General features: G+C 37.6%; 1 protein-coding gene across 3 annotated transcripts in view; it reads right to left on the bottom strand.

Annotated features, from left to right (window-relative positions):
* The window catches only part of LOC135476715 (retinal-binding protein-like), a 34,155-nt gene that overhangs the window by 4,073 nt on the left and 5,046 nt on the right, over positions 1 to 25,036 (bottom strand). Inside the window, exons 1-15 of one of the 3 annotated variants that reach the window (XM_064756830.1) lie at positions 24,414 to 24,466; positions 23,314 to 23,483; positions 23,020 to 23,122; positions 22,444 to 22,516; positions 13,099 to 13,206; positions 11,753 to 11,822; positions 10,976 to 11,019; positions 10,400 to 10,462; positions 6,571 to 6,759; positions 5,792 to 5,867; positions 5,193 to 5,273; positions 4,032 to 4,115; positions 3,080 to 3,186; positions 2,085 to 2,224; positions 1,219 to 1,367 (exon numbers count right to left, since the gene is read on the bottom strand). In XM_064756830.1, the coding sequence (XP_064612900.1) occupies positions 1,219 to 1,367; positions 2,085 to 2,224; positions 3,080 to 3,186; positions 4,032 to 4,115; positions 5,193 to 5,273; positions 5,792 to 5,867; positions 6,571 to 6,759; positions 10,400 to 10,462; positions 10,976 to 11,019; positions 11,753 to 11,822; positions 13,099 to 13,206; positions 22,444 to 22,464 (1,132 nt within the window). In that variant the 5' untranslated portion in view covers positions 22,465 to 22,516; positions 23,020 to 23,122; positions 23,314 to 23,483; positions 24,414 to 24,466. Of the gene's footprint in view, positions 1 to 1,218; positions 1,368 to 2,084; positions 2,225 to 3,079; positions 3,187 to 4,031; positions 4,116 to 5,192; positions 5,274 to 5,791; positions 5,868 to 6,570; positions 6,760 to 10,399; positions 10,463 to 10,975; positions 11,020 to 11,752; positions 11,823 to 13,098; positions 13,207 to 22,443; positions 22,517 to 23,019; positions 23,123 to 23,313; positions 23,484 to 24,413; positions 24,467 to 25,036 lie in introns of those variants that run through there. The other 2 variants (XM_064756828.1, XM_064756829.1) reach the window with 2 other exon arrangements.

Genomic DNA, 25,036 nt, shown 5'->3' with positions numbered 1-25,036 from the left:
CGTTTGGACTTAAGCCAACTATACTTGTTAGAAAATCCCATGATATCTGCAACAATGATAATTAGTGTACATTTCTTGTGATCGATAAAAGCACATACACAGGAAACACATTTAAGGTGTTTTCATGAAATATTATAATCAGATGATCTCTAAAAGGAATATTTACATCCCTTTGTTTCCTTAAAATGTATCAAACTTAAGTACCTTTGAGTCAATTATTTCTGACTCGGCAATTATAACTGACTCAGCAATTATTACTGACTCAGCAATTATAACTGACTCAGCAATTATTACTGACTCAGCAATTATAACTGACTAAACTATAATTACCGATTCAGCAATTATTACTGACTCTCCATTCCTCAGTTAATCCAACATCAAAAAACATCCTCACAAAAAACTACTATCATGCCCATACAGGCAACTGTAACTTATCCCATTGGTTACATTAATCGTAACTACGGATTTATAGAATTTCTGCGGGATGTGCATCAGTCACTTAAACAAAATTAATACTTTTTTTAGTCAAAGAAGTGTATGAAAATGAAAATAAAACTGAAAAAATCACCCTATTCCTGGAAAATGTGGACTTTCCAAAAATATTTGCTGTTTATGATTTATTTAACAACCAATGTTCATTACCCCTTCAGTGATAAGAAAAAATTAACAATTAACTCCCACGCAGGTAAAACTTCGGGTTGACTTCATCTCTGCCAACACACATTTTTAATTTAATCTGTTCTGTCACTGTTCAGTTTTAAAACAAATTTTATTTGAAAACATACACTACCAGTGGAAAAGCTGTGCAGACGCAAAACTGCAAATGTCAAAATATTTGGTGAAATAAAGCAAAAATTTTCCATCCAGAAGAACATGACTGAAAATGTAGTCTGATAAAACATAATTAAGTTTTAATTCTTATCAGAAGAAGATAAGTTCACAAAATGTTACAAAAATTTCATTCCCTAGCAACAATTTTCAGTCATAGACAGAGAGAAAGACAGACAGGCACACTGAAAATAATATCTTTAGATATCATATTATTGATATCATGTGTGTTTATTAAAATCTGATCTTAAAGTACCTTCAGCGTTCCTACTAATCTAGCAACTTAACGAAGGATGAGCCACATCAAAAAACAAAAGAACAATTTCTAAAGCCTCATCATCAAGATGAATACATACAGTGTATTAACATGTAAAATGACATTATACTTACATTTTCCGACCTTTTCGCAGGTATAGGTGCCGTCCTCTGGGATGATGTGAGAGTTGACGCGGATGGTGGGCACGACTGGCTTCTGTTCTCCGTCCTCTTCATAAAACACACCAAAACTGATGTCATATTCCTCCGTCTTGAATTCCCACCTTTACAAAAAAAAACAACAAGGCAGACTACTGTACAAGCACAGAAGTGAGAATACAAGAAATTACTTTGTTATTTATACATCAGTGAAATCCCAGTATTTCCTTCACTGATAAAAATGATATCTTCAGCAGTTAGATATCACTTTTGTTATTACATTTTGTTATTACATTACTGGAGACCTTGACCCTTCGTGGACCGTGTGACAAGCCCCTGCACTTCCACGCAATATATATAGTTGGCCCAAAAAAACAAAAGATGGTAGAAATTCCTCATGTGCTTAATTTACGTAAATACCTATATAGCATTAGCATTAAGCACATTTGTAGAATGTATAATTGCTTACAGACAGCGCTTAAAACTGTAAAAAGGTTTTGTGAGCGCGGACGTGAACGAAATTGCAGCGCATATGAATAGAATAAAAAATACGACGCAGATGGCACATTGCACATTTTTTTCATGGATGCAACAGATAAACTGATACAAATTTATACACATGTAGAGAAAATGTCAGGATATAAATAATAAATAGAATATTGCACAGTGAAGGCTGAGTACCATAAATATTTATGGTATTCAACCTTCACTGTGCAATATCCTCTATGTATTTCACCTAAAGCCTGGTACATAAAAATGCCCTTTCGGAAAGACATAAAGGCCTTAAAATGATACTTTGGATACCAACACTTAAGATTGAGTAACAAGAAATCATCGTTTACCTGAGAAGGCTGCCTGCCTTCTCTACCATGTGTTCTGAACAGAACTTCTCCCCCCTGGGGACGGTCACACATTCCATGTTGCTGAACAGATCTTGATCTTTGAGGAAGTATGACTCTGGCACCTCCCCTCCCTGACATACCTACAATTTCATATATATCTAATGAGCGTACATTTTCATACACGGAGAAAAGAAGTGTGTTCAAACTCGAGCTTGTATGAGAAAATTCCCAAATTTCCCCCCGCTCTCATCGCTTGTGAACCTTGCTCAATGGACAATACTTGTTCGCTGAAGCTCCTGTGTGGTTGGTTCCACAGTCAAATTTTCATTCAAGACCACATGTCTTTGATATGGTGTTAATATCTGTACCTGCATTACATGTGGGAAAGTTTGTCAGTAATTTACCAAAGGTTAGTGGTTTACACCTGGTGCTCTGGTTTCCTCCATTTATAAAACTGACTGCCATTGTATCAGTGAAACATTTTTGAGTATGGAGTTGAACAAAAAATCGATGACTTGACTTTATCAAGAGACAGACAAAAACTTACAATAACACAATCATATTTTAATTTTTTATTTATTTGATTGGTGTTTTAGGCCGTACTCAAGAATATTTCACTTATACGAAGGCAGTCAGCATTATGGTGGGTGTAAACCGGGCAGAGCCTGGGGAAACCCAACAACCATCCGCAGGTTGCCGACAGACCTTTCCACATAGGGCCGGAGAGGAAGCCTGCATGAGCTGGACTTGAACTCACAGCGACTGCATTGGTGAGAGACTCCTGGGTCATTACGCTGCGCTAGCCCGCTAACCAAGTGAGCCAACTGGGCCCCCAATCATATTTTAATAACTCAAATAATGGTCTTATGGGCCTTCATTAAACCAAACTAGAACTTTTATACAATTATCACTATTATACAGAACAAACCAAAACAATATGCATGTTTTCACAAAATCTTACATCCTTTTGCTCACATGAGGATTCTTAAGCATACCTTTGAAGCAAGGCGAGGATTACCATCTGGATCTTTGAGATCACCACCATATATCGCGGGAAGTTGATCAGCGTCTATATACTTCAACAGATGAGACTTGTAATCACCTGCCAGGTGGAAAATGCAATATTTGTTAACAGGTATATGCTATTACAAGCATAGTTTCCTCGATCTCTTCTGCATATGCTGGCATCAGTATCAATGTCATGACGGTGTTTCTTCACTAAAATGACACCATGTGAATCAACAGACATCAGACATGACACTTCAACCTATCACTGTGTACACCTACCAACACCAGGTCGACCAGAGTTAGTGGAGTTTCCAAAATTGTCAATTTTAAAGACATTTTCTGCATTTACCATTCATCAAAAAATATCACATGTTTTTTTAATATTTCATTAATCAAAGAGAGCTCTGGTTTCTCAGAATTGAAGAATCCAAGAACTATATCAGAACAGAATCTGACATTTCATCCAGCCAATAACAAGTGCATGGATAAATTTATTCCTTCAAGAAAACCATATAAAAATGAAAGAACTGTTGTCCCATGAAGGCATAAGTCCTAGTAACATCACATACTGCTTTTGTTTATTTATTTATTTGATTTATTTGATTGGTGTTTTACGCCATACTCAAGAATATTTCACTTAAACGAAGGCAGCCAGCATTATGGTGGAGGAAACCGGACAGAGCCTGGCAAAACCCACAACCATCCAAAGGTTGCTGGAAGACCTTCCCCTGTACGACCAGGAAGGAAGACAGTATGAGCTGGACTTGAAACTCACAGCGACTACATATTGCTTTTGTACAAGATATCTGATAATGGATTCAAGAATCTCACTGAAGGGCTGCCAATGTCAGATTCCAACAATCAAGTCTGATCAGAAACTGGGCTGTATTTCTAAATTCTTCTGTGTAAACATGCTGAGAAAATCAGGTACATACTCACCTCCAAGAACATGGATTTTGTTTTTCATATCTTCGCTAATCAGAGGTCGGCAAATTTTATATAAAATTGGAAATATCCTGGGTGCTGTTAACAAAACAAAGAAAAGAATGTAAGAACATTGCACACTGAACTGTTGACACAGAAGATAAATAGACAACAGTGGGAAAGACAAGTGGATTTCATACAGACAGATTCTGTGTAAATAATAAGTATATAATTATATTTATTTATTTATTTCATTTGTGTTTTACGTCGTACTCTATATTTCACTTATATGACAGCGGCCAGCATTATGGTGGGAGGAAACTGGGCACAGCCCAGGGGAAACTCACAACCATCTGCAGGTAGCTGGCAGACCTTCCCATGTAGGAGAGAAAGCCAGCATGAGCTGGACTTGAACTCACAGCGACCACATTGGTGAGAGGCTCCTGGGTCATTACGCTGTGCTAGTGCACTAACCAACTGAGCCACAGAAACCCCTGTATATATTTACACGCTGTATCAGGTGAGGTGTACCAATAAAAGGTAAAACAGAAAAGCAATAATATAAACACAGATTATAGTGATATGTTGATTTAAGGAAAACTATCTTGTGAGGTATATTTTATACTTAATTAGCCTCACTCTGAACAGACTTGAAACCAAAACATCTAACAAAAATGCATCTAAAAAAATTCCCCATTAATGACAAACACCCATTTTTTCCAACTTACTGTACCATTTCTAACAAACATGCATCTACTACATCAACATAGTAATAATAAAAAAAACTAATCCATCAATTCAACATTAATACAAAACATCCTCTTCCATCAACTTACCATTAATAACAAACACCCATTTTTTCAACTTACTGTACCATTAATAGCAAACACCTGCTTTTTCAGTTCACTGTACCAGTAATAACAAACACCGCATTCATCAACTTACCACTAATAACAAACACCCCCTTCATCAACTTACCACTAATAACAAACACTCCCTTCATCAATTTACCACTAATAACAAACACCCCCTTCATCAACTTACCAGTAATAACAAACACTCCCTTCATCAACTTAACACTAATAACAAACACCCCATTCATCAACTTACCAGTAATAACAAACACTCCCTTAATCAACTTAACACTAATAACAAACGCTCCCTTAATCAACTTACCATTAATAACAAACATCCTCTTCATCATCTCGGGATAGTTGTCTTCTAATACTTTAACTAAATAGAGATACATTTGAAGACCTGCAAAAGAAAACATCAAAAACTGTACTTAGTTGTACCAAAATTGTATATAAGGTGGATGAATCAATTAGAATCAAAGAAAATGTATCACTTCAAAAAAAAAGCTCGTCATTTATAAGTGATATACTTGCCATACTTATAACTTCATCCTCAAACAGCCTTCTTGCATTTAACACAGCTACATTCACTGAAATTTATGCATCTTTTCAATCCGATTTTATTTTATTTATATATTTATTTCATTGGTGTTTTATGCCATACCCAAGAATATTTAACATATACGATGGCAGCCAGCATTCTGATGGGAAGAAACTGGGCAGAGCCTGGGGGAAACACACGACCATCCGCATGTTGCTGGCAGACCTGGCAGACCCCACTTACGACCCAATCTGATTTTGAAGACCCAACTACATTGGTTTTAGGAATTCAGGAAAGCTATAATATTATCAGTCAACCCAGAATAATGTCCTCAGAATAACAGTACAGTATATCATAGAAATCCTCATTGCAAGACTGACCTGGTCTCCACAGCATTTTAGAGCTCACACCTTCCATATCAAAAATCACAGTCAAGCCATCTACCCTCTTGCCACGCTGAGACATGAAATTGAAAAAAAAAATATGTATAGCACATACACAATTACTCGTCGAGTTGAACAATACAGACTTACATTGGTGTCTATCACCGAAATCATGTTACTGCTATAAAAGTCACATGTACACATAAGAAGTAAAGAAGAAGGAACAAAGCCATTCCATTCTACTGTTTTATATATACATGTAAATCTACAAAATATATCATTAAAAGTTAAATATATCCATTTTGAAGCTTCAGTTTCTGAAGCAGGGAACAGCTAATCTTACCTCTTTACTTTGCTCCTTGCAATCTAATCTTTTTTTATTCCCAATGTAACACAGCCATCTTACCTTCTTACCTTGCTCCTCCCAATCTAACGCAGCCATGTTACCTTTTTACCTTGGTCTTCCCAATGTAACACAGCCATCTCACCTTTCTACTTTGCTCCTCCCAATGTAATACAGCCATCTTACCTTTCTACTTTGCTCCTCCCAATGTAATACAGCCATCTCACCTTTCTACTTTGCTCCTCCCAATGTAATACAGCCATCTTACCTTTCTACTTTGCTCCTCCCAATGTAATACAGCCATCTCACCTTTCTACTTTGCTCCTCCCAATGTAATACAGCCATCTTACCTTTCTACTTTGCTCCTCCCAATCTAAACGCAGCCATGTTACCTTTTTACCTTGGTCTTCCCAATGTAATACAGCCATCTTACCTTTCTACTTTGCTCCTCCCAATCTAACAGAGTCAGTTCGCACTGTAACAGCTTTGTTTTTTCGAGGTCCGATTTTTTGGCAGAGTACATAATGCCCTTCATGTCAAGGTGGCCGTACGGCTCTATGCGCACAGGTGATCCATCTTTGTCATGGCCACAGAACCCGCCTGTCAGGTACTTCGTTAACACCTGAAACACACATACATAATAATATACTTAAGTATCAGTACACACTGAGCAAAGCTACACTATGATAATGTGCCTTGATTGTTTTGCTTGATTGTGATATGACAAAGCTAATATATCACAAACCCTCTGAGGCACTGCAACCCTGCAAGCAAGATCTCTGTTCAAACCTGAAAGAATGGATTCAACAGGCACTGTTGGCCTCAAACATATAACACTGCACTCAAGCACGCAACACTGGACTCAAGCACGCAAAACCCCGACTCAAGCATTCAACACTGGACTCAAGCACACACAGCTGGATCCAAACTTGCAGAGTTGGATTAAAATAAATGTTACAATGCAGGCAATAAATTAGATTGGAACTCAACACACAGAGCTGGACTGGACCTTCATTAGGAACCAACCTATGAAACCTGTCCAAACAAAAAAACTTCTGAAATTGCATTTTTTGAGCTCGCTGGTCCTGGAATAGTTGTAGCGGTATTAGACACTTTAGGTGAATTAGCCAGCAATTAAAGGCCCTGGTCTGGTGAAAAGTCACAATAAAGTTGAGTTAAAACTTTCAATTGTGTGGAAAATTGGATTTGCGAAGGTCTGAGCCAATATAAACATGCAGAGAGAGAGAACATATACAGGCAGTGGGGCACAGCCTTGTGGTTAGAGGAGCTTGTCTTTCAACCGCAAACAAGGTGTAGGATTAACCGAGCCCCCTACACAGAAGTTTGTAGATTCCTACCATTTCACTACTTGTGGGATCTTGGTGACAGTAAGTGGTCAACATTACTTGTATGTCTAATATTCATTAAAGACCACTTATTTCCACATGTTCCTTGAAGATCACGTGTGGGAAAGTCTGTCAGCAACTTGCTATAAGGTTGATGGTTTATGTCAGGCACTGACCACCATCGCATCAGTGAAAAATTCATGACTATGGTGTTAAACAATAAATAAAAGCCGGGAGAATACATCTATATATCCAAATTGAAAGGAAGAGTTACAATCTCATGTTTTAAACACTGTTTCACTGATACATCCAGGCTGAAAATGTTAGACAAGCGCTTCAGATTGACAGAATGGAAATTTGGTAATGGCAGACGGCATAAAATGGAGATGGCAATTAGTCTATTATAGCTTGAAAGCTAAAGCATCAATAGCGATTTGCCTCCTGCCATAGGCTTAATTAATTAATTACACCGTATGATTCCAGTCACTTAATTATCTGTACTCATTAACCCCATCTTTGCCTGACAGACTTGTAATACGGACATGTGGCTTCCTCTGATTTTGTTCTAGCTCACAAAACATGAGACAATATATAGTCTCTTTTCCAAACACTGCGTGTGTGTTTACGTCAAGGGGTGTCAAACGAGACTGAATTCTAGCTCTCACAAAACAGTACAAAAAAATTTTTAGCCCTTAATGATTCAAATGAGGTCATCTCTTCAATTAATTAAAAGTAATAACCTGTATTATTCTCGAAAGTACATTTTAATATTAGTGGGCAAAAATGTTGTTCTCCATTCACGTCAACATATATGCCAGCATCTTAATTTCCAAACCTGTTGCCATGGCAACTGCTGAATTAAATTTATTTATTTATTGATTGTATTTTACGCTGTACTCAAGAATATTTCACTTATATGACGGCGGCCAGCATTATGGTGGGTGGAAACCGGGCAGAGCCCAGAAGAAACCTACAACCATTCTCAGGTTGCTGTCAGACCTTCCCACATACAGCAGGAGTGGAACTTGAACTCACAGCGACCGCATTGGTGAGAGACTCCTGGGTCATTATGCTGTGCTAGCACGCAAGCCAACTGAGCCACGGAGGCCCCGCTGAATTAAACGTTAAATCGCCCACAACACATTCACTATTAAACGACTGTTGGACCACAGCATCCCATGCATGGTATAGATTTGAACAACTGTGATTCAGCAGTCCAAAGACGCAAATTATCAACATGTACCTGGGGGTATCTATTTACAATGTGATACCTATAATGATTATTATTATAATGATGAATCCTTGCCAGAATTCTGAAAATGCTGATTCATTTGTACATGTTAGGGGATGATGATCCAAACTGCCACCAACACCTTTCCAACAGGCCACACCAGTCAAAATTTGTGTTTCACAGGCAGAAAGAATCTTTTTTTCAATGTCATTTTCACCTTCTTCTTTTAAGGATCATTGATCATTTCAGATTGTTGTGATACATAAAATTTTCCGCATCAAAAAAACGATAATCACCGATTGAATAAAGACATTAAAGCAAGTGAATTCAATGAGAAAATATAAAATGCACTGATCATCAACATTAATGACAGACGACTGAGTGAGTGAGTGAGTGAGTGAGTGAGTGCTTGGGGTTTAACGTCGTACTTAACAATACTTCAGTTATATGATGACAAAGGAGTCCTTAGAGTGCATGTATAATGTGCCTCCTTGTTGCAGGATGGATTTCCACTGCTCTTTTATCAAATGCTGCTTCAATGAGACAATACTGGCCCGGATAGCACAGTTGGTAGAGCATTTGCTTTGGGAGCAGTAGATCCAGGGTCAATCCTGGGTCGAGTCACATCTAAGACTTTAAAAGAAGAAATTATAACTTCCTCGCTTGGCGTTCAGCAACAATGACTGGTTGACCCCAATCAGTATAATGGCTCAGGTGGGGCGGCTTACTTGCCTTCTGTAAGTCGTCTTAGCGAAGCAGCACTAGATAAAAGGGTCGTGGAAATCCATCCTGCAACAAGGAGGTACATTACATACACACTCAGGATTCCTTCGTCGTCTCATGACTGAAAAATTGTTGAGCACAACGTTGAACTCCAAGCTCTCACTCACTCACTCACTCAATGAGATGACTTACTGAAGGCAAGTAAGCCACCCCACCCAAGCCATTATACTGATAAGGGTCAACCAGTCGTTGCACTTCCCCTTCATGCTGAACGTCAAGGGAGGAAGCTACAACTTCCTCTTTTAAGTTAGTAAGTATTGTGCGTGCAATTTCATGTGGCCATATATCACAAAATGCACTGTTACTATCAACTAATGGCTTACTGTACAGGTAGAAAAAATTTGTCAATTAACATACATCAAGGATGTCAAACAATTAGAAATCAAATATTTAAATGCGTTTCTCTTCAAGAATGAATTGAATGAATGTATTAAAAGTTAGATACAGCTTTCAGTATTTGATGATGATGATGGTGATGATGGCGATGCTGATGATGACTTTGCTGTCTGTGGTCTGTTATTGTAAGCTTAGGTATATAGCCTGAGATTCATCACTCACTGGCAGCTGTGAAAGATGGGCAAGTCCAGGCTATCCTGAAATTTAGGTACAGTGTATTTATTCACGCGTGACCAAGGCTGTATGCTTTAACCCAGGAAATCCTATCTCCACTGTCAGCCAATCAATGTATGTATCCCTTTAAGTAGTTAATGCCAGCCGTAAGTGGGAAGGTCTGCCAGCAACCTGCGGGTGGTCGTGGGTTTCCACCGGGCTCTGCCCGGTTTCCTCCCACCATAATGCTGGCCGCCGTCGTGTAAGTGAAATATTCTTGAGTACAGCGTAAAACACAAATCAAATAAATAAATAAATTAAGTAGTTAATGTGATTGGTGTTCTGGAGCTTACCTCTGGTGGTTTGTAATTCTGTACCAGTGTGTCCACCTTCATGTTTTCTCTGTAAGCCATGCTCTGTGGACAGCAAGTGCATGTAGTCAGTGATAAATTAACATGTCAATTACAATTCACATATCTGATGGGCGTTTATTTCTGTACTGAAGTGATTTTCACTTGTATGTTAAATGGTCAGGTTTACAACAGCCAACTGCCATATACTTGGCTTTGAGAACAAGCTTTCAGCTAGCTGGAGTCACAGCAGACTGACCCAGGAGCCTCTCACCAATGCCTTGGTTGTCAGTTCAAATCCAGCTCATGTTGGCTTCCTCTCTATCCGAACATGGGAAGGTCTGCCATCAAGCACAGGATAGTCACGGGTTGCCTGGTTTCCTCCCACAATATTGCTGGCGGGATATAAGTGAAATATTCCTACTGCCAATGAGCACCTGCTAGATTCAAGCCTTTGACCCCATTTGTACAAACCACATGAGCTTCAGTGGGATCACAGAAGTAATCCCAGCCCAAATGTTTGTTAAATAAAAAAAAAAAAATATTGGTACTCAAGTATAGGTGTACTCATATACTCACATTTCTAAACATCTGTTCAGCCTTGTTGACATTGAAATCCCTAGCTGTAAAAAGAATGATTGAATTGTCATAGAAATGTGTAGGCCGATATTTCTGTACTTTTATAAATATATAAAGCATACCATTCTGCACATATTATAAAATGTTATTACATTTATTTGTTTATGTATGCTTTACTTGATTTCCATTTAAACCTTTGTCCTGTCCAGCCATATGTGGGAAGGTCTTGCAGCAACCTGCGGATTGTCGTGGGTTTCCCCCGGGCTCTGCCTGGTTTCCTTCCACAATAATGCTGGTCGCCGTCGTATAAGTGAAATATTCTTGAGTACGGCGTAAAACACCAATCAAATAAATAAATAAATATAAACCTTTGTGTGTTGGTGTTTTCTCGTCATGATCTAATTACTGAGGCCACATACCCTTTTTTAACAGTGAAAAGATGACGTAGTAAATGTTAGAGCTAAGACAAGACTTCATGAGATTGTTCAGCTGTATACAAGCCGCACTAATTCCTCAACCGTATATGAAAGATTAGCTTTCAGCGCAATTTATGCACATTTTTAATTTAATTTCGGAGACAAAACTACATTGGTTGGGTTGGTCAATTCAGGGCTTCACAAAAATAACAATGCCTTCTGAAGATACTTGAATGAACACTTTGCACACATGCAAAAAGGTTGAGGAATTACAGTACATAATGTTTTAATGTTAGGCTTGCATAAGCACTTCCAGTTCTTCTGGGTCACAGTTATGTGTATATCTGATATTAATGCTCACCTTTAAGCCATTTCCATGAGACATGGTCATCATGATCTGCGGTCAGCAAATCTTTTACTTTCTCACGGAACTGTTAAAAATCACAAATACAACAATCAAATACATGTATGCCTGATTTGAACCCAAAGCATGTCTGATGCAACATGAAATACATATGGGCCTGATTTAACACCAAAGCATGTCTGATGCAACATGAAATACATATGGGCCTGATTTAACACCAACACACGTCTGATTTAACAACAGACTTGTATGAGCGTTCATGTGTGTATGTCTGATGTGAAACTATAAACATGCCGGCTCTTGATACAATGCTTTGGTGCCTGATTTAACACCAAAGCACATCTAATGCAAGATCAAATACATGTATGCCTGATTTAAGACCAACACACGTCTGATTTAACAACAGACTTGTATGAGCGTACCTGTGTGTATGTCTGATGTGAAACTATAAACATGCCGGCCCTTGATACAATATTAAATACGTCTATGTAACATAAACTATGTGTAGGATAGAAGCTAATGTGACACCAAGTAAATGTCTCATGTCACACCAAGCATGTCAGAGACAATATCAAATATGCCTTATGTGACACCAAGCATGTCAGAGACAATATCAGATATGCTTGATGTGACACCAAGCATTTGGGACACAATATCAAACATGCCTTATGTGAAACCAAGCACGTCAGAGACAATGTCAAATATGCCTTATGTGATACTAAACATGTCACAGACTATGTCAGATAAGCCTTATGTTACACCAGGCATATCAGAGACAATACCAAATATGCCTTATGTGAAAACAAGCATGTCAGAGACAATATAAAATATGCCTTCTGTGACACCAAGCATGTCAGAGACAATATCACATTTGCCTTATGTGACACCAAACATGTCAGAGACAATATCACATTTGCCTTATGTGACACCAAACATGTCAGAGACAATATCAAATATGCCAATATGTGACGTACACCAAACATGTATGATAATGAAAGTATCAAATATGCCTGATGCCTTTGATAACACAAAAACATATGGCCAATTTCAAACACCGTACAATTTTATTTGACTCAAATAAAATTCAGGGGCCTCCATGGCTCGGTTGGTTAGCCTCTCACCAATGCGGTCGCTGTGAGTTCAAGCCCAGCTCATACTGGCTTTCTCTCTGGCCGTATGTGAGAAGGTCTGCCAGCAACCTGTGGATGGTCATGGGTTTCCACTAAGTTTCCACCCACCATAATGCTGGCCTCCGTCATACACCTTTATTTCTCTTCTTTTCAGTATATCTTTGAATTGCAAAATTCTTTGATAATGTTGGAAATGGAATTTTAATGACCAACCTGTTTAATAGCAGCTTCTTCTTTGGGGCTTCGTTGAACTTCACCATTCTGAACCTTGCAGGCCATGTTGTTTTGGTCTATGCGATCGCTGTCACTCAGGAAGGATATCTGTCAACCACCAAAACACATATAATAAGCTCTAGTGATACATGTGTAGTCAAACAGGCAAAAAAGATGTCAAATTTTGTAAACAGTTGTGAGAAAATGATTGGCTAATCTCCAAGGGATGCTGATTTAGTAAAGCCTTAACAACTGTGGAATTGACAGTTAACGGTGGAGCGCTGAAATAAATAGGACTCTTTGTATATTTAGGTTAGTTCACTACGTATTAAGGCTTTAAATAAGAACACTGGGAAATGTGTATAAAAACACTATCGAGTTTTGTAACACGCTGGAAGACTGGTCGCGATCATGTTGTGACATAATGTGACCATCCCGATGCAACAATATGATGTTAGTCCTACTCAACGTGTGCCTGTCTGTCACTGTAGGAAATACGATCAACTTGTTACCATGGAAACATGTTAAAAAAAACTGATAGCAATGAAGGTTATGACTTTAGAAGATCAGGGATCACAAAGTACTATATACATTGTACATATACATACATGAATATATCTGGTGTGGACTGGCAAACACCTGGGTGTGCTTGCTTTTGTATTTATGAATTGTGACATTAGACTGCCACACATTTGAACATCGGAGGTCTCCAAATTCTGTAAATGACTGTTTCAGTCTTTATATAACCCTATATACAAAAATGAAGCCAGGTCTGATTGTTTGGAATCCTGTGCAATCAGGGAGTGTGAATCTCTGACACCAGGGGTCCTCTCTTTCCTTAATATGAAAGATCGCGTGTCATTGGCCATTGTTCATAAGATGGTCAGATAATATCATTTCACATGTGCAGGCATTAAGCCGGCCATTATCAGTCAATCAGACATCATCAACTGGCGAACGCATCAAACCATTTCACACACTGCTTAACATCCAGACAAACAATAGTTAATGCACATTTTGCTAAATTATTTTAGCAAATTGCTAAATTCATTTTCAAGGCCTTCTTCACTTTCCAAAAACTTTATTCCAGTATCTGCCATACTTGTTAGTACCCTGTGACACATCTGCCAGCATGTTCCCTCTGGTTTGTTTTTAATTCAGTGTTAATAAACACACAGATGCATGTAATTAATGATAAACAATACAACGGTATTGGCTCTCAAACTTTGCCCCAATAAGGGCACTGTTAGAGACAAAAAAATGTCATATTATTTTTAGTGCTGAGGCTTACACTCCAGGTCATCACCCTAGCTATATCTACAACCCTCCATTCCCTCCGGCACACATATGCTACAAAAGCACAGAACTGTCAGAATCAAGAAAAATGAGTTCCAGCAATTTCAGTCATGGAGAAAATTTTGCGAAATCTACAGTATTAAAATACCACTTTGCTTTCATGTTGTTGTTATTGTTGTTGTATTGCCAGACAGTTGTGGACTGCGCATAATAGCTGTTTTTTGCACATTGGATATTTACATTATTGATGTACATTGGAAAACAACTTGCATGCAACTTTTGTACTGGAATTAATGTAAGCTTGAACATAATTTAGAGAAAAGTTTTTTCAAAACCATGAAAAATAATTTACTACGAAATTTCAGTAATCAACATAAAACAAATTGGCAGAAAAAAAAATTGTTCACAAAATGGAATAGACCAGTAATTTCATTGAGTTTTGTACATATCGAGTGAACAAAGCCATTTACACATTTAGTATGTTTTTGAAAATTAATGTTAAAGGTTTCTTGACTGACAAAAAGTACTCACTTCATTACAAGGATGGCATTTAAAATTAGCACCCATTCTATATGTGATAATGTCACAACAAAAATACTATAATTACTAAAACTGGTCAAGCAAATATTTTCAAAAATGCTTAATACTGTGCTGGGGAGAAACCAAGTTCAATTCTGAGTGGGGTCACATGACTTTTACATCCCAAACCAGTAATCTTTATTAAACTAGGAAATTAGTACTTCATTTCTTAAAGTTCTGCACAAGTGAGGTATGTCTATTAAAGTACTATGTAGCCTATAGCTCAGGTGTCTAGACATGTATTTTACCAAAGGGTGGGATATAGTGTCATGTCTGGTGTCTTTAGCATGGCTGTCCAATAAGCATGTAAACAGCACTGAATGAGCCTGGTTTGCAAGAATGAGACAAATTATGTGCTGTTGACAGCTTTGTTATAAACAAACAAGGTACAAATTCAATCCCGATGTTGGACACAAGGTTTGTGCTTCCCTTTGCTCTACGTGTTTGCATGTGGAGCCTTGGTGACAAGAAGTAATTGTATGATGACGCTCAGTCTATTTTATCTGCATCTCACAGTGACACGTTGATAAGTTCATCCGTAAATTACCAAAGGTTGGTGGTTTACTCTGGGCACATGGGTTTCCTCCACGCATAAAACTCACTGCCACTGTATAAGTGAACAAGAGTTCGGGTGAACACAACATACGCCCCAACATTTGTTTGAAATGTATAAAAAAATACCAGCAGCACTGTGGTGAGTATAACCCCTGAGGGGAATCTTCATGGATGTTGATGATACATGTAAGTATGTGGTTACCATGACAACCGCACAAGAGAACAAATGTGTCCACCAAAAATGAAAACTTTATGCAGAAAACAGTTGGATTTGTAGCCCCCATACAAAATCATATCCATAAATAGTATTTAAAAGGAAAATGGCTATCTGGTTACCATGACAACCATGGAAATGAACATCTGTGAGTCGTGACACATCGTCTTCTGTGTATCTATGTACCCACCAAAAATTTAAAGTGTTCGTAAAAGACAGAGTTATAGTTCGGACACTAAACCATATCTATTTATGTAGCATATATACAGAAAATGGCAATCTGGTAACCATGACAACCACGGAAATGAATAAATGTGAGTCGTGACCCATCGTCTTCTATGTACGTACACATCCACAAAAAATGAAAACTTTACACAGAAAACAATTGGAGATATAGCCCAGAGAAAAATAGCGATGGACAGACAGACAAACAAAATCGCTATAACATAAAACGCTACGCCAAATGGCAGGGGCATATAAAAAATCATCAGTAAAGCGTTAGGGTTACCGGAACAATGTAATAAACAAGTAAATGAACTAAACACCAAACTGCAAGCACATGGATGGCAAAATGTCTTCCAAAGTACATGTACATGTAGCTTATAACTGTGTATACATGTAACAATTAGGAAGAAATTATGACAGAAGAATAAAAGAAACTTACCCAAAATTAAACAAAAACCCCAGAAAATTTGTCACACACGACAGCTTGAAACAGAACACACAATGAGGGAGAGTCAGGAAGGATGAAGAAGGAGCGTAATGTTCAATTCACACGTTAATTGTCCCTTCTTACTACTCTTACTGTACTCTGCGCTGTGATTGGCTAGCTGGAGTGACAACAGGCATCCGTCTAATCTCTTAGGCCGGGATCAGCTCACTTAATTAATCAGTGCCTTTTATCCAGTATAATTGTTATCTGCTCAAAGTCAGTCTGATCACCGTAGCAAGATCAGATATAAAATCAATCAGATACCTGGGGTATTAAATAAGCTTATGGTTGTCTGGCATTGGGTACAGTTGTCGACCATGGCCACCTGTCATTTATCGCCACTGCACATTGATCAAGCAGATGCAGTGCCGGAATTGCTTCAATGTCAGGGTCATTTCCAGGATGGGGTTTCAAGGCAAGGGGGAGGAGTGTGAGCTAGATACATGTGTTATCGAGATGTTTATTTTCAATTGCTGAATATAAAGAAAATCATAGACAGAGACAGAAAGGACAGAAATGAGTGAGGACTTCACGCGTATAAAAAAAAACAGTGAAATACTTTCTAGCAAAATGGTGAATATGGTTTTTACTGATGGATGTATTATAATTATACACTTGGTGTTCATCTTTGTAAATCTTCAAATTTCTGACATACTTCTGCAATCTTTTTGTATGTCTAAGTTTAATTTCTTTGTAAAAATAATTTATTAAATATAGTCCGAGTATTAACCATTACAATTGTTTAATCAAATTATATTCTGTCTAGAATATTATTTCTGGCCAAACATAAGCTACAAATTGCATACTCGTATACAAAACAATTAAAAAACTTAAAGATGTAGCACATTCAGCATCATGTATTCATATTCTTACAAATTTTAGTTTCAGATTAAAAACATTTGGGAGGCCTCTGTGGTCGAGGCGGCTAGCACACCAGCATGGCGCAATGACTCAGGAGCCTCTCACCAATGCCGACGCTGTGAGTTCAAGTCCAGCTCATGCTGGCTTCCTCTCCAGCCGTGTGTGGGAAGGTCTTCCAGCAACCTGTGGATGGTCGTGGGTTTCCCCAAGGCTCTGCCCGGTTTACTCCCACCATAATGCTGGCAGCCATCGTATAAGTGAAATATCCTTGAGTACGACGTAAAACACCAATGAAATAAATAGATAAAGAAATGAAAACTTTTGCAGTTTGCCTTCAAGAATGATTAGAGACAATTAAACCTTTGCCAAATAAATGTGGGTATGACGCGGTAAAACACTGTAAAAGTACATGCAGCTTGATTACTGAGTGCAATATACGGAACGAAAGTATTCCAACAGGAATATCGTTGAAACAAAAGAGAACAGAGACGTCATCACAATGGCTATACACAGCTGTAGATATTAACTCATGTGACATGCTAAAACGCTGGAGAAGGACATGTAGCAAGTATGTCCAAATGAAACAGTCAAGAATATATGGCAGTCAAGAATATCCCTTGAAACAAGAGAGCAGCCAAGTCCTAATACTGACTATATCCACTATGGCTGCAGTAGAGTCACTGACAGGTGAAATGGTGCATAAAATGTACATGGCTTTCTTCACCAAGCACTCACCTACAGTTTATCCACCTGGCTCCCCATTCCAAGCTACAACAATATCTTAAGACATATTATATTCATACCTGTACGTCTAACGATGCTATTTAAACAGAACTGCCTGCATGGATGTGCACTGGGTATAAACTGGGCCTTTTATAAAACAGACAGGCTGCCCACCTTGTCATATATGTCCCTATAGCACACACCTGTACATACAGTACACATAGAGGTGCACTGTAGTGATTCACAGCCTACACAGAAGTGTCCTGTAGTGATTCATAGCCTACACAGAAGTGTCCTGTAGTGATTCATAGCCTACACAGAGGTGCACTGTAGTGATTCATAGCCTACACAGAGGTGTACTGTAGTGATTCATAGCTTACACAGAGAAGTGTACTGTAGTGATTCATAGCTTACACATAGAAGTGTACTGTAGTGATTCATAGCTTACACATAGAAGTGTACTGTAGTGATTCATAGCCTACATATAGAGGTACACTGTACTGATTCATGACCTACACATAGAAGTGTACTATAGTGATTCACAGTCTACACAGAGGTGTACCGTAGTGATTCATGGCCTACACAGATGTGAGCTGTAGTGATTCATAGCCTACTCATAGAGGTGTACTGTAGTGATTCATGCTCATGTGTACAGCTAAATTATGACTGGCTTTGTATGACCATGTACTTGTTATTAGGTTTACATGCTTTTCTCGACTTTGATGTTGAAAGTCGACATACTCAGCCTACGCTTATATTTTTTTATGCTTAGCATTATTCCATAGCATTTCCTTTCCTTAGCACTGTATAAAAGGTGACACTGAATTTATTTTTGTCTTTTATGGCGGGTCAACACAATAAAAATAAAAGTGAAACTCAATAAACTTTCTTATTAGGTATGATGTTGATATTTTTTATGATTTTTTTTTTACCAGTATTTCAAGACTTTCGGATCATGTAAATATTAATTGTTTGAGCATTCTAACGAATTAAGTGATTTTTTAATTTTATTTTTATTCTCCTCCAACACTGAAAAAGATTCATTCGATCTGCCCATAAAAAGTGAAAATTTAAATTGGTGTGGCCTATATTGCCTAAAACAGCAAAATGCCTAAAACAGCAAAATGCCTAAAACAGCAAAATGCATTACATCACTAGGCATTATGCACATGCAAGAAAAACAAAGATCAGGTTGCGCCACTTCGAAGAGAATTTAATGTATAAATTAACATCAAATATTCCCTGGAAATTCAAGGAGTTGTAGAATTCAAAGTGCAGGCTAGCCAACACTCATCACAGATGGCATGGCTTTTGCAGAATAATAGAGGATAAACCTTCAGTGCATATGGATACTCTAAACAAAATGTAGATATATACAACAGTTAAGAGGAAAACATTTAATTGGGGTTTGAGAGTGGTGAGGTAAAATGGCATGCGAGTGTTGATGGGGGAAACTAGGAATCCAGTGTGATTGGCCTCACAGATAAAACCTCTTGAGATGGGTGACGTGTCATGTGGCTCATGCATGTTTGAAATGTAAACATTACACCAAAACATCACATTACACCTGTGAACAATGGTACACTGTGCACAGATTCCACACCTATGACAAAAAGCAAAATTCTTAACACTTTTAAAAATAACGTGCACACAGCCCAAACATGTGTTTTGTAATGGGTGAACAAACCTGTAAACAATGTATAAATGAGTGCAGAGTAAATTAAGAATAGTCAATAGTTTGTTGTTCAGAATGTTTGCAATTACAGTATATGACCTAATGAACTGTACATGTTTAAAAAAAAAATGTTCCTTTAATACATGTGTACCAGCCAAATGCTATATACAGGTAAATTTTCTACACAGTTTGAATATAACTAGTATTTGTTCAATAGTTGCATAGACATATTAATATAGTTGCATGTACACTTGCTAAATTTTAACTCTCTTATGCCTGTAGTTTGTGCAAAAATAATCAGAACTTACATTTTTTTCATAATCTGGTCAGTTCCAGGAGAATATGTGGCTGGGACTAAATGCCGATCAGCAGCCATTACTGCATGGCCGCCTGTCCTTGTCACTAACACCTGATCACTGCCCACCTGCCTTACTAATGACCTGTCAATCACCTGTGGCATCAGCCTGTGAGTAGGACCACACCTCAGATAATGCAGCCTTTAACGGCATTAGGGAGATTTTCCTATATTAAAACCACTGCTATAAGTACAAACAGCACATTTAACCACAAAACAAGCATTCTATATACACATGTACATTATATATACAAGTGTACATTATATATACATATGTACATTATACATAAAAATGTACATTACACATACAAATGTACATTATGTATACACAAATGTACATTATATATACACATGTCCATGTAATTATATTATTACAGTATTCTTCAACCTGTTTGTATTTTGTCCTTTGAAATTCTTGAGACAAATTTGTATTCAAAACTGCAACCACACCTGTCAATGAACATGTGAGGTTTGTTGCTTTCGTCTGATTTGCATATTTCAGAATAAGTGTGCTATTATACTTGCTCTGAAAATCATTTAGTAAATGTTTAGTCATATGGTACATGTAAAGGCTTTTCCTAGTAATTATCTACATTTTCTATAATAACTGCTGTCAGTTGTTCAAAATTTTACTCAAAGCACCATTTTTATCACAGTCCACTCTGAGCGTTTTATTCACATATCATTACACACAAGGACTACATAGTACGTTTGCATTCCTAAATATGTTAATTAATCTCACTATTCAAAGAAAATATCTAAAATTTTTAATTCAATTTCTTTTTGAATTTACTAAACTTAACAAAACCAAATGTTCTGCCCTTATGTATAACAAATGGTGTACCTGCAAATGTAGATACATACAGGTAGAACAGTTTGATGCCAAATTACAGCATCTGCCTTAAAAATTTGCCTCAAAAAGTCAGTAATAAAATATTACTTTCAGAGCTGAAGCTTTCATTTCTTGAATTAACGAATGAGACCTTTATTTAAGGAGGGTAGCTGTGCCAGATTTAACAATTTGCTCTCCCCAGAGGCCCTCCAAAACAATACAACAATGAACATTGACCAAGTACAAACGGTATATACTAATTACATTTTTAAAAACATGAAAGCAGTCAATAAAACATCACATGTACATATATCAGCTAATAAAGTTTACTGGTTGAAATAATTTTTCAAATAATGTGACTTAAAAGCAGACAGTGATGGTGTTGTTTTGATTAGACATTCTGAAATGTTACAAGCATGACAGCTCACTACTGTAAAACTGTTTTTATCATAGTTAGGCGTTCTGTTTATCAGTAAGACGATTGTTAACAGCTGATCTAAGAAACTAAATGTGCACTGCTGTGTTTTTAACAAGCAATTCTTTTAGATATAGTGGTGACTCATCATGTAATGATTTAAAAATACGACAAATTACACAATAACTTCATATAGTATGCCATCCTATCTTCCAAGCAAACCTCTGAACACCCGTCTAAGGCAAATAGAACTCTCCAACTTAGACAAGCTGAGTGATTTGGTCAAGGATAAAATGTTACCTCATACCTGTACATATACAGTCATTAAGACTTCCATAGCTACTGTATTGATACCAATGGCTTAACGCTCACGATCAATTACCAATAATCTCCTAGCAAAACTTTTTCGATAATGGTCAGGGGATATGCGCTGGTCTATATATATATATATATACTTACATGTAACCATGAAGTCTACTACTATGGCACTATGCTATTGTGTCATTATTTCCACATTCTCAAATATCTGGGCTTACTTTCACGAAGCACTCTAAACGTTACGTTCACTTAACTTCCACTGCAACCTGCACTGTAGGCATTGTGTCATCATGGTAGCTGCAAGCCTGTAACGTTTTCAGAGCTTCATGACCCTGGGCCCTGTTTATTTGTTTACAAGTGTTTTATGCAATGCATATGCCAGCTGTTGAATATTTCCCCACATGCATAACACAATAGTCCCATAAACAAGTGTGTCAGGTTCGTGAATTCTCCGATCTCACTGTTCAGAGAGTTTTGGTGATGATAAGCGAGTCGAGTACCGATGACACTATATGAGCATGTGTACAGTCTAGCATTCATTGAAATCCAGTACTTTAAAGAGAGCGTGAGTGAGTGCTTGGCGTTTAACATCGTTCTCAACAATTTTTAGTACTTAACAGAAAAGGCAACACTGGAGTACACAAACAAGAGTAAGATTTAAAGTGAAAAAAAACATCACTTTTTATTTTTGTGATGTAGGATAACAGAGATACTGCAGTTCAAAGCAAGCAAAAACACCAGCATACGGAAAATTGAATCAGTCGCCAAGCTACCAGCTTAAACCGATCAAAGACGAGATATTTATACCACCTGAGAGGGCATCTGTTCCATATAGTGACATCATCCAGACCCTACTTTGCCCGGCAAAAGGGGTCTCTCGCCTCTAATAATGAAAAACGTAGGGTATGGATGACACAACATCGTGATTCCAATTATTCTATATTATTCTAATGACATATACCATGATCCTGCAAGAATTCTGAACTAAAAGGTGATTTATGGAGTTACCATGTACATAAATAAACAAATGCCTATGCCCTTTTTGGTCTGTATGGACCCCTCATCTGAAATAACTTTGTCTATATTTTTTGTTGTCTTTTCTTGTAATGGTTTTTCACTAATAACATGGATAAGGTGTAAATATGTACATGTGTATATCACACAAGGGAAAGTCTGTCAGTATCTTGCCAAATGTTGGTGGTTTAACCTGGACATTCGACTCATTAAAGAGCTGGAATTCATCGAGTTTATGACCTGATTGGTCATATAGGGCCAAGGTCTGTAAATCTAAGAAAACATAAACCTTTAGAAGAACATGTAAGAACACAACAGAAAGCCTCCAGTAATTTGATATCTGAGTAAGAGTTGAGGTCAAAGGTTACTCACCCTTGTTCCTACGACTGCCATGATGATTCCTTAAGTTTGCGTCTTCAAAAGTTTGCCACAGGTGGAAAAATGCTCGCATCTACATGTAGATCTTTTCTGTATGCTAAAAAAAAAAACAACAAAAAAGACATCCCCACTATGAAAGATGGAATTGGACATTTTTTGTATTGATCTCTAACATTTATGTTTTCAGCGAGAAATTGTAAACAGCAATCACAGTCTACCAGTGTAAACAGTATGGGAGGTGTAGACAGGCAAATAGTCACCTTTATCATACAGAAAACTGTCACTTACCTGTTAATTTAACTGGAGGTGACCGACTGACCCATGTCAATACGTCCTGGAACGCTGTGGTCAATGAACCGATACATACAACAATTTCACTCCTAAAGGCAGGCAACTTTTACTGCGACTTAAGGTATGCCGGTAGTGAATTACCTGGGTCTTCTCAGCAGATCCGGTATCTGTATAACAGTAAATATCTTGATGTTTCTTACTACTTTCCTTTTTTTTTTGCAAGGCTTTTTAATCATGTAAATATATCTTCAAGATGAAAAATTGCCAAGATAGTTTAAATTTTCCAAAATCTAAGAACATTTTCAAGTTTTACTTTTATACCCTCCTCCACCACTGAGGAAAGCTTTATTCTGTCCGTAGAACAACAATTACAATTGCTCTCACAGTGGCCTTAATACAAACAAGTCTACATGTGTTTATTAGACTCCTTATTAGACTCTCTATCTTCAGCATGCACACAGAGGATTCCCAACCCCTCCCCCACCCTCACGCCCCCAGCCCCACCACTTGACCTGAAATACACATGTTCATACACCTATGCAGTATGTTATCTTAATCATGCAGGCTTAGAGATAATACAGCATGTGCTTTATAAATTTTTTAAAAATTGTACGGTTGAATTTTCCAGCACTACATACAGTTTTTATTTATTTATTAATTTATTTATTTTATTAAATTGACAACTTGATCAAAACAAGGTAAAACAACACAAATCTATATTTATTAACATATTCTCATACATAGGGTTCTCCATGGCATCATTTTTCATACCTGGTACTCAGTTTATCACACATTTTGCTTACATCACAGTCTCCCTTAGCTAATGTGTGGTACTCAGTTTATCACACATTTTGCTTACATCACAGTCTCCCTTAGCTAATGTGTGGTACTCAGTTTATCACACATTTTGCTTACATAGCTGAGGGGAAAATTATTCAACTTTTTGGATGCTACAGTTAAGCTATGTAACTTTTAAATGTGCATGAAAATGATCATCAAAAATCATGTACTACATCTGTCACTGATTTCATGGTTCCGGTAAGTTCTGTAAGTCTCTGTAAATAGCTAGGGTACACGTACACGTACTCTGGACTCACCCGCCAAACAACGTATGTCAATTAGAGCGACACTTGCATCACATGGCTTTCTGTACATACACGCACATGTAACTTCTGTGCATATTCTCAGCACACTGACAAGCAGCGTCACGTTACTAAACCTGTGAAGGCCCAGAAAGTTACTCATGCAGAGCGAAAGCTACAGGTAAATATTTTCTGACCAACAAAAGCTCTCCATTCAAGTGGAAAACCGGTGAGCCTCCAGTTGTTGTGACAGGCATATGGTCACAGATGAGCCCAAAGGCATGGTTAAGAAATACTGTGTGTTCTTCACTATGATAACCAGTAATAGTTGCATGGCCATGTGTGATATGCAATGTTTAATTTACAAGTGGCATCAATGCACTTTTATCTAATTCTGCTTAAGCTATCATCTGCTATGGGAGTTCTGCAAATTACCTCTTTCAAAGCATATATATGAAGAGTGGGAAAAAAACCCTGACTGAGGTAAATTAAGAAGAGGCCAGATTTTCACCAGTAATGCGTTTTATCATTTACTGCCTGTCGCAGTGTTATCATTGCATTGTTTTTCTCTCTATGCTGTAGTCATACTTCAATTTTATGACACATATGACAGAAAGTCACAGTGACACACATGCTTA

This window comes from Liolophura sinensis, chromosome 10 (assembly GCF_032854445.1).
Source record: "Liolophura sinensis isolate JHLJ2023 chromosome 10, CUHK_Ljap_v2, whole genome shotgun sequence".
NCBI classification, from domain to species: domain Eukaryota; kingdom Metazoa; phylum Mollusca; class Polyplacophora; order Chitonida; family Chitonidae; genus Liolophura; species Liolophura sinensis.
The sequence above is the reverse complement of the archived record's forward strand: the minus strand, read 5'-3'. Positions and strand labels throughout refer to the sequence as shown.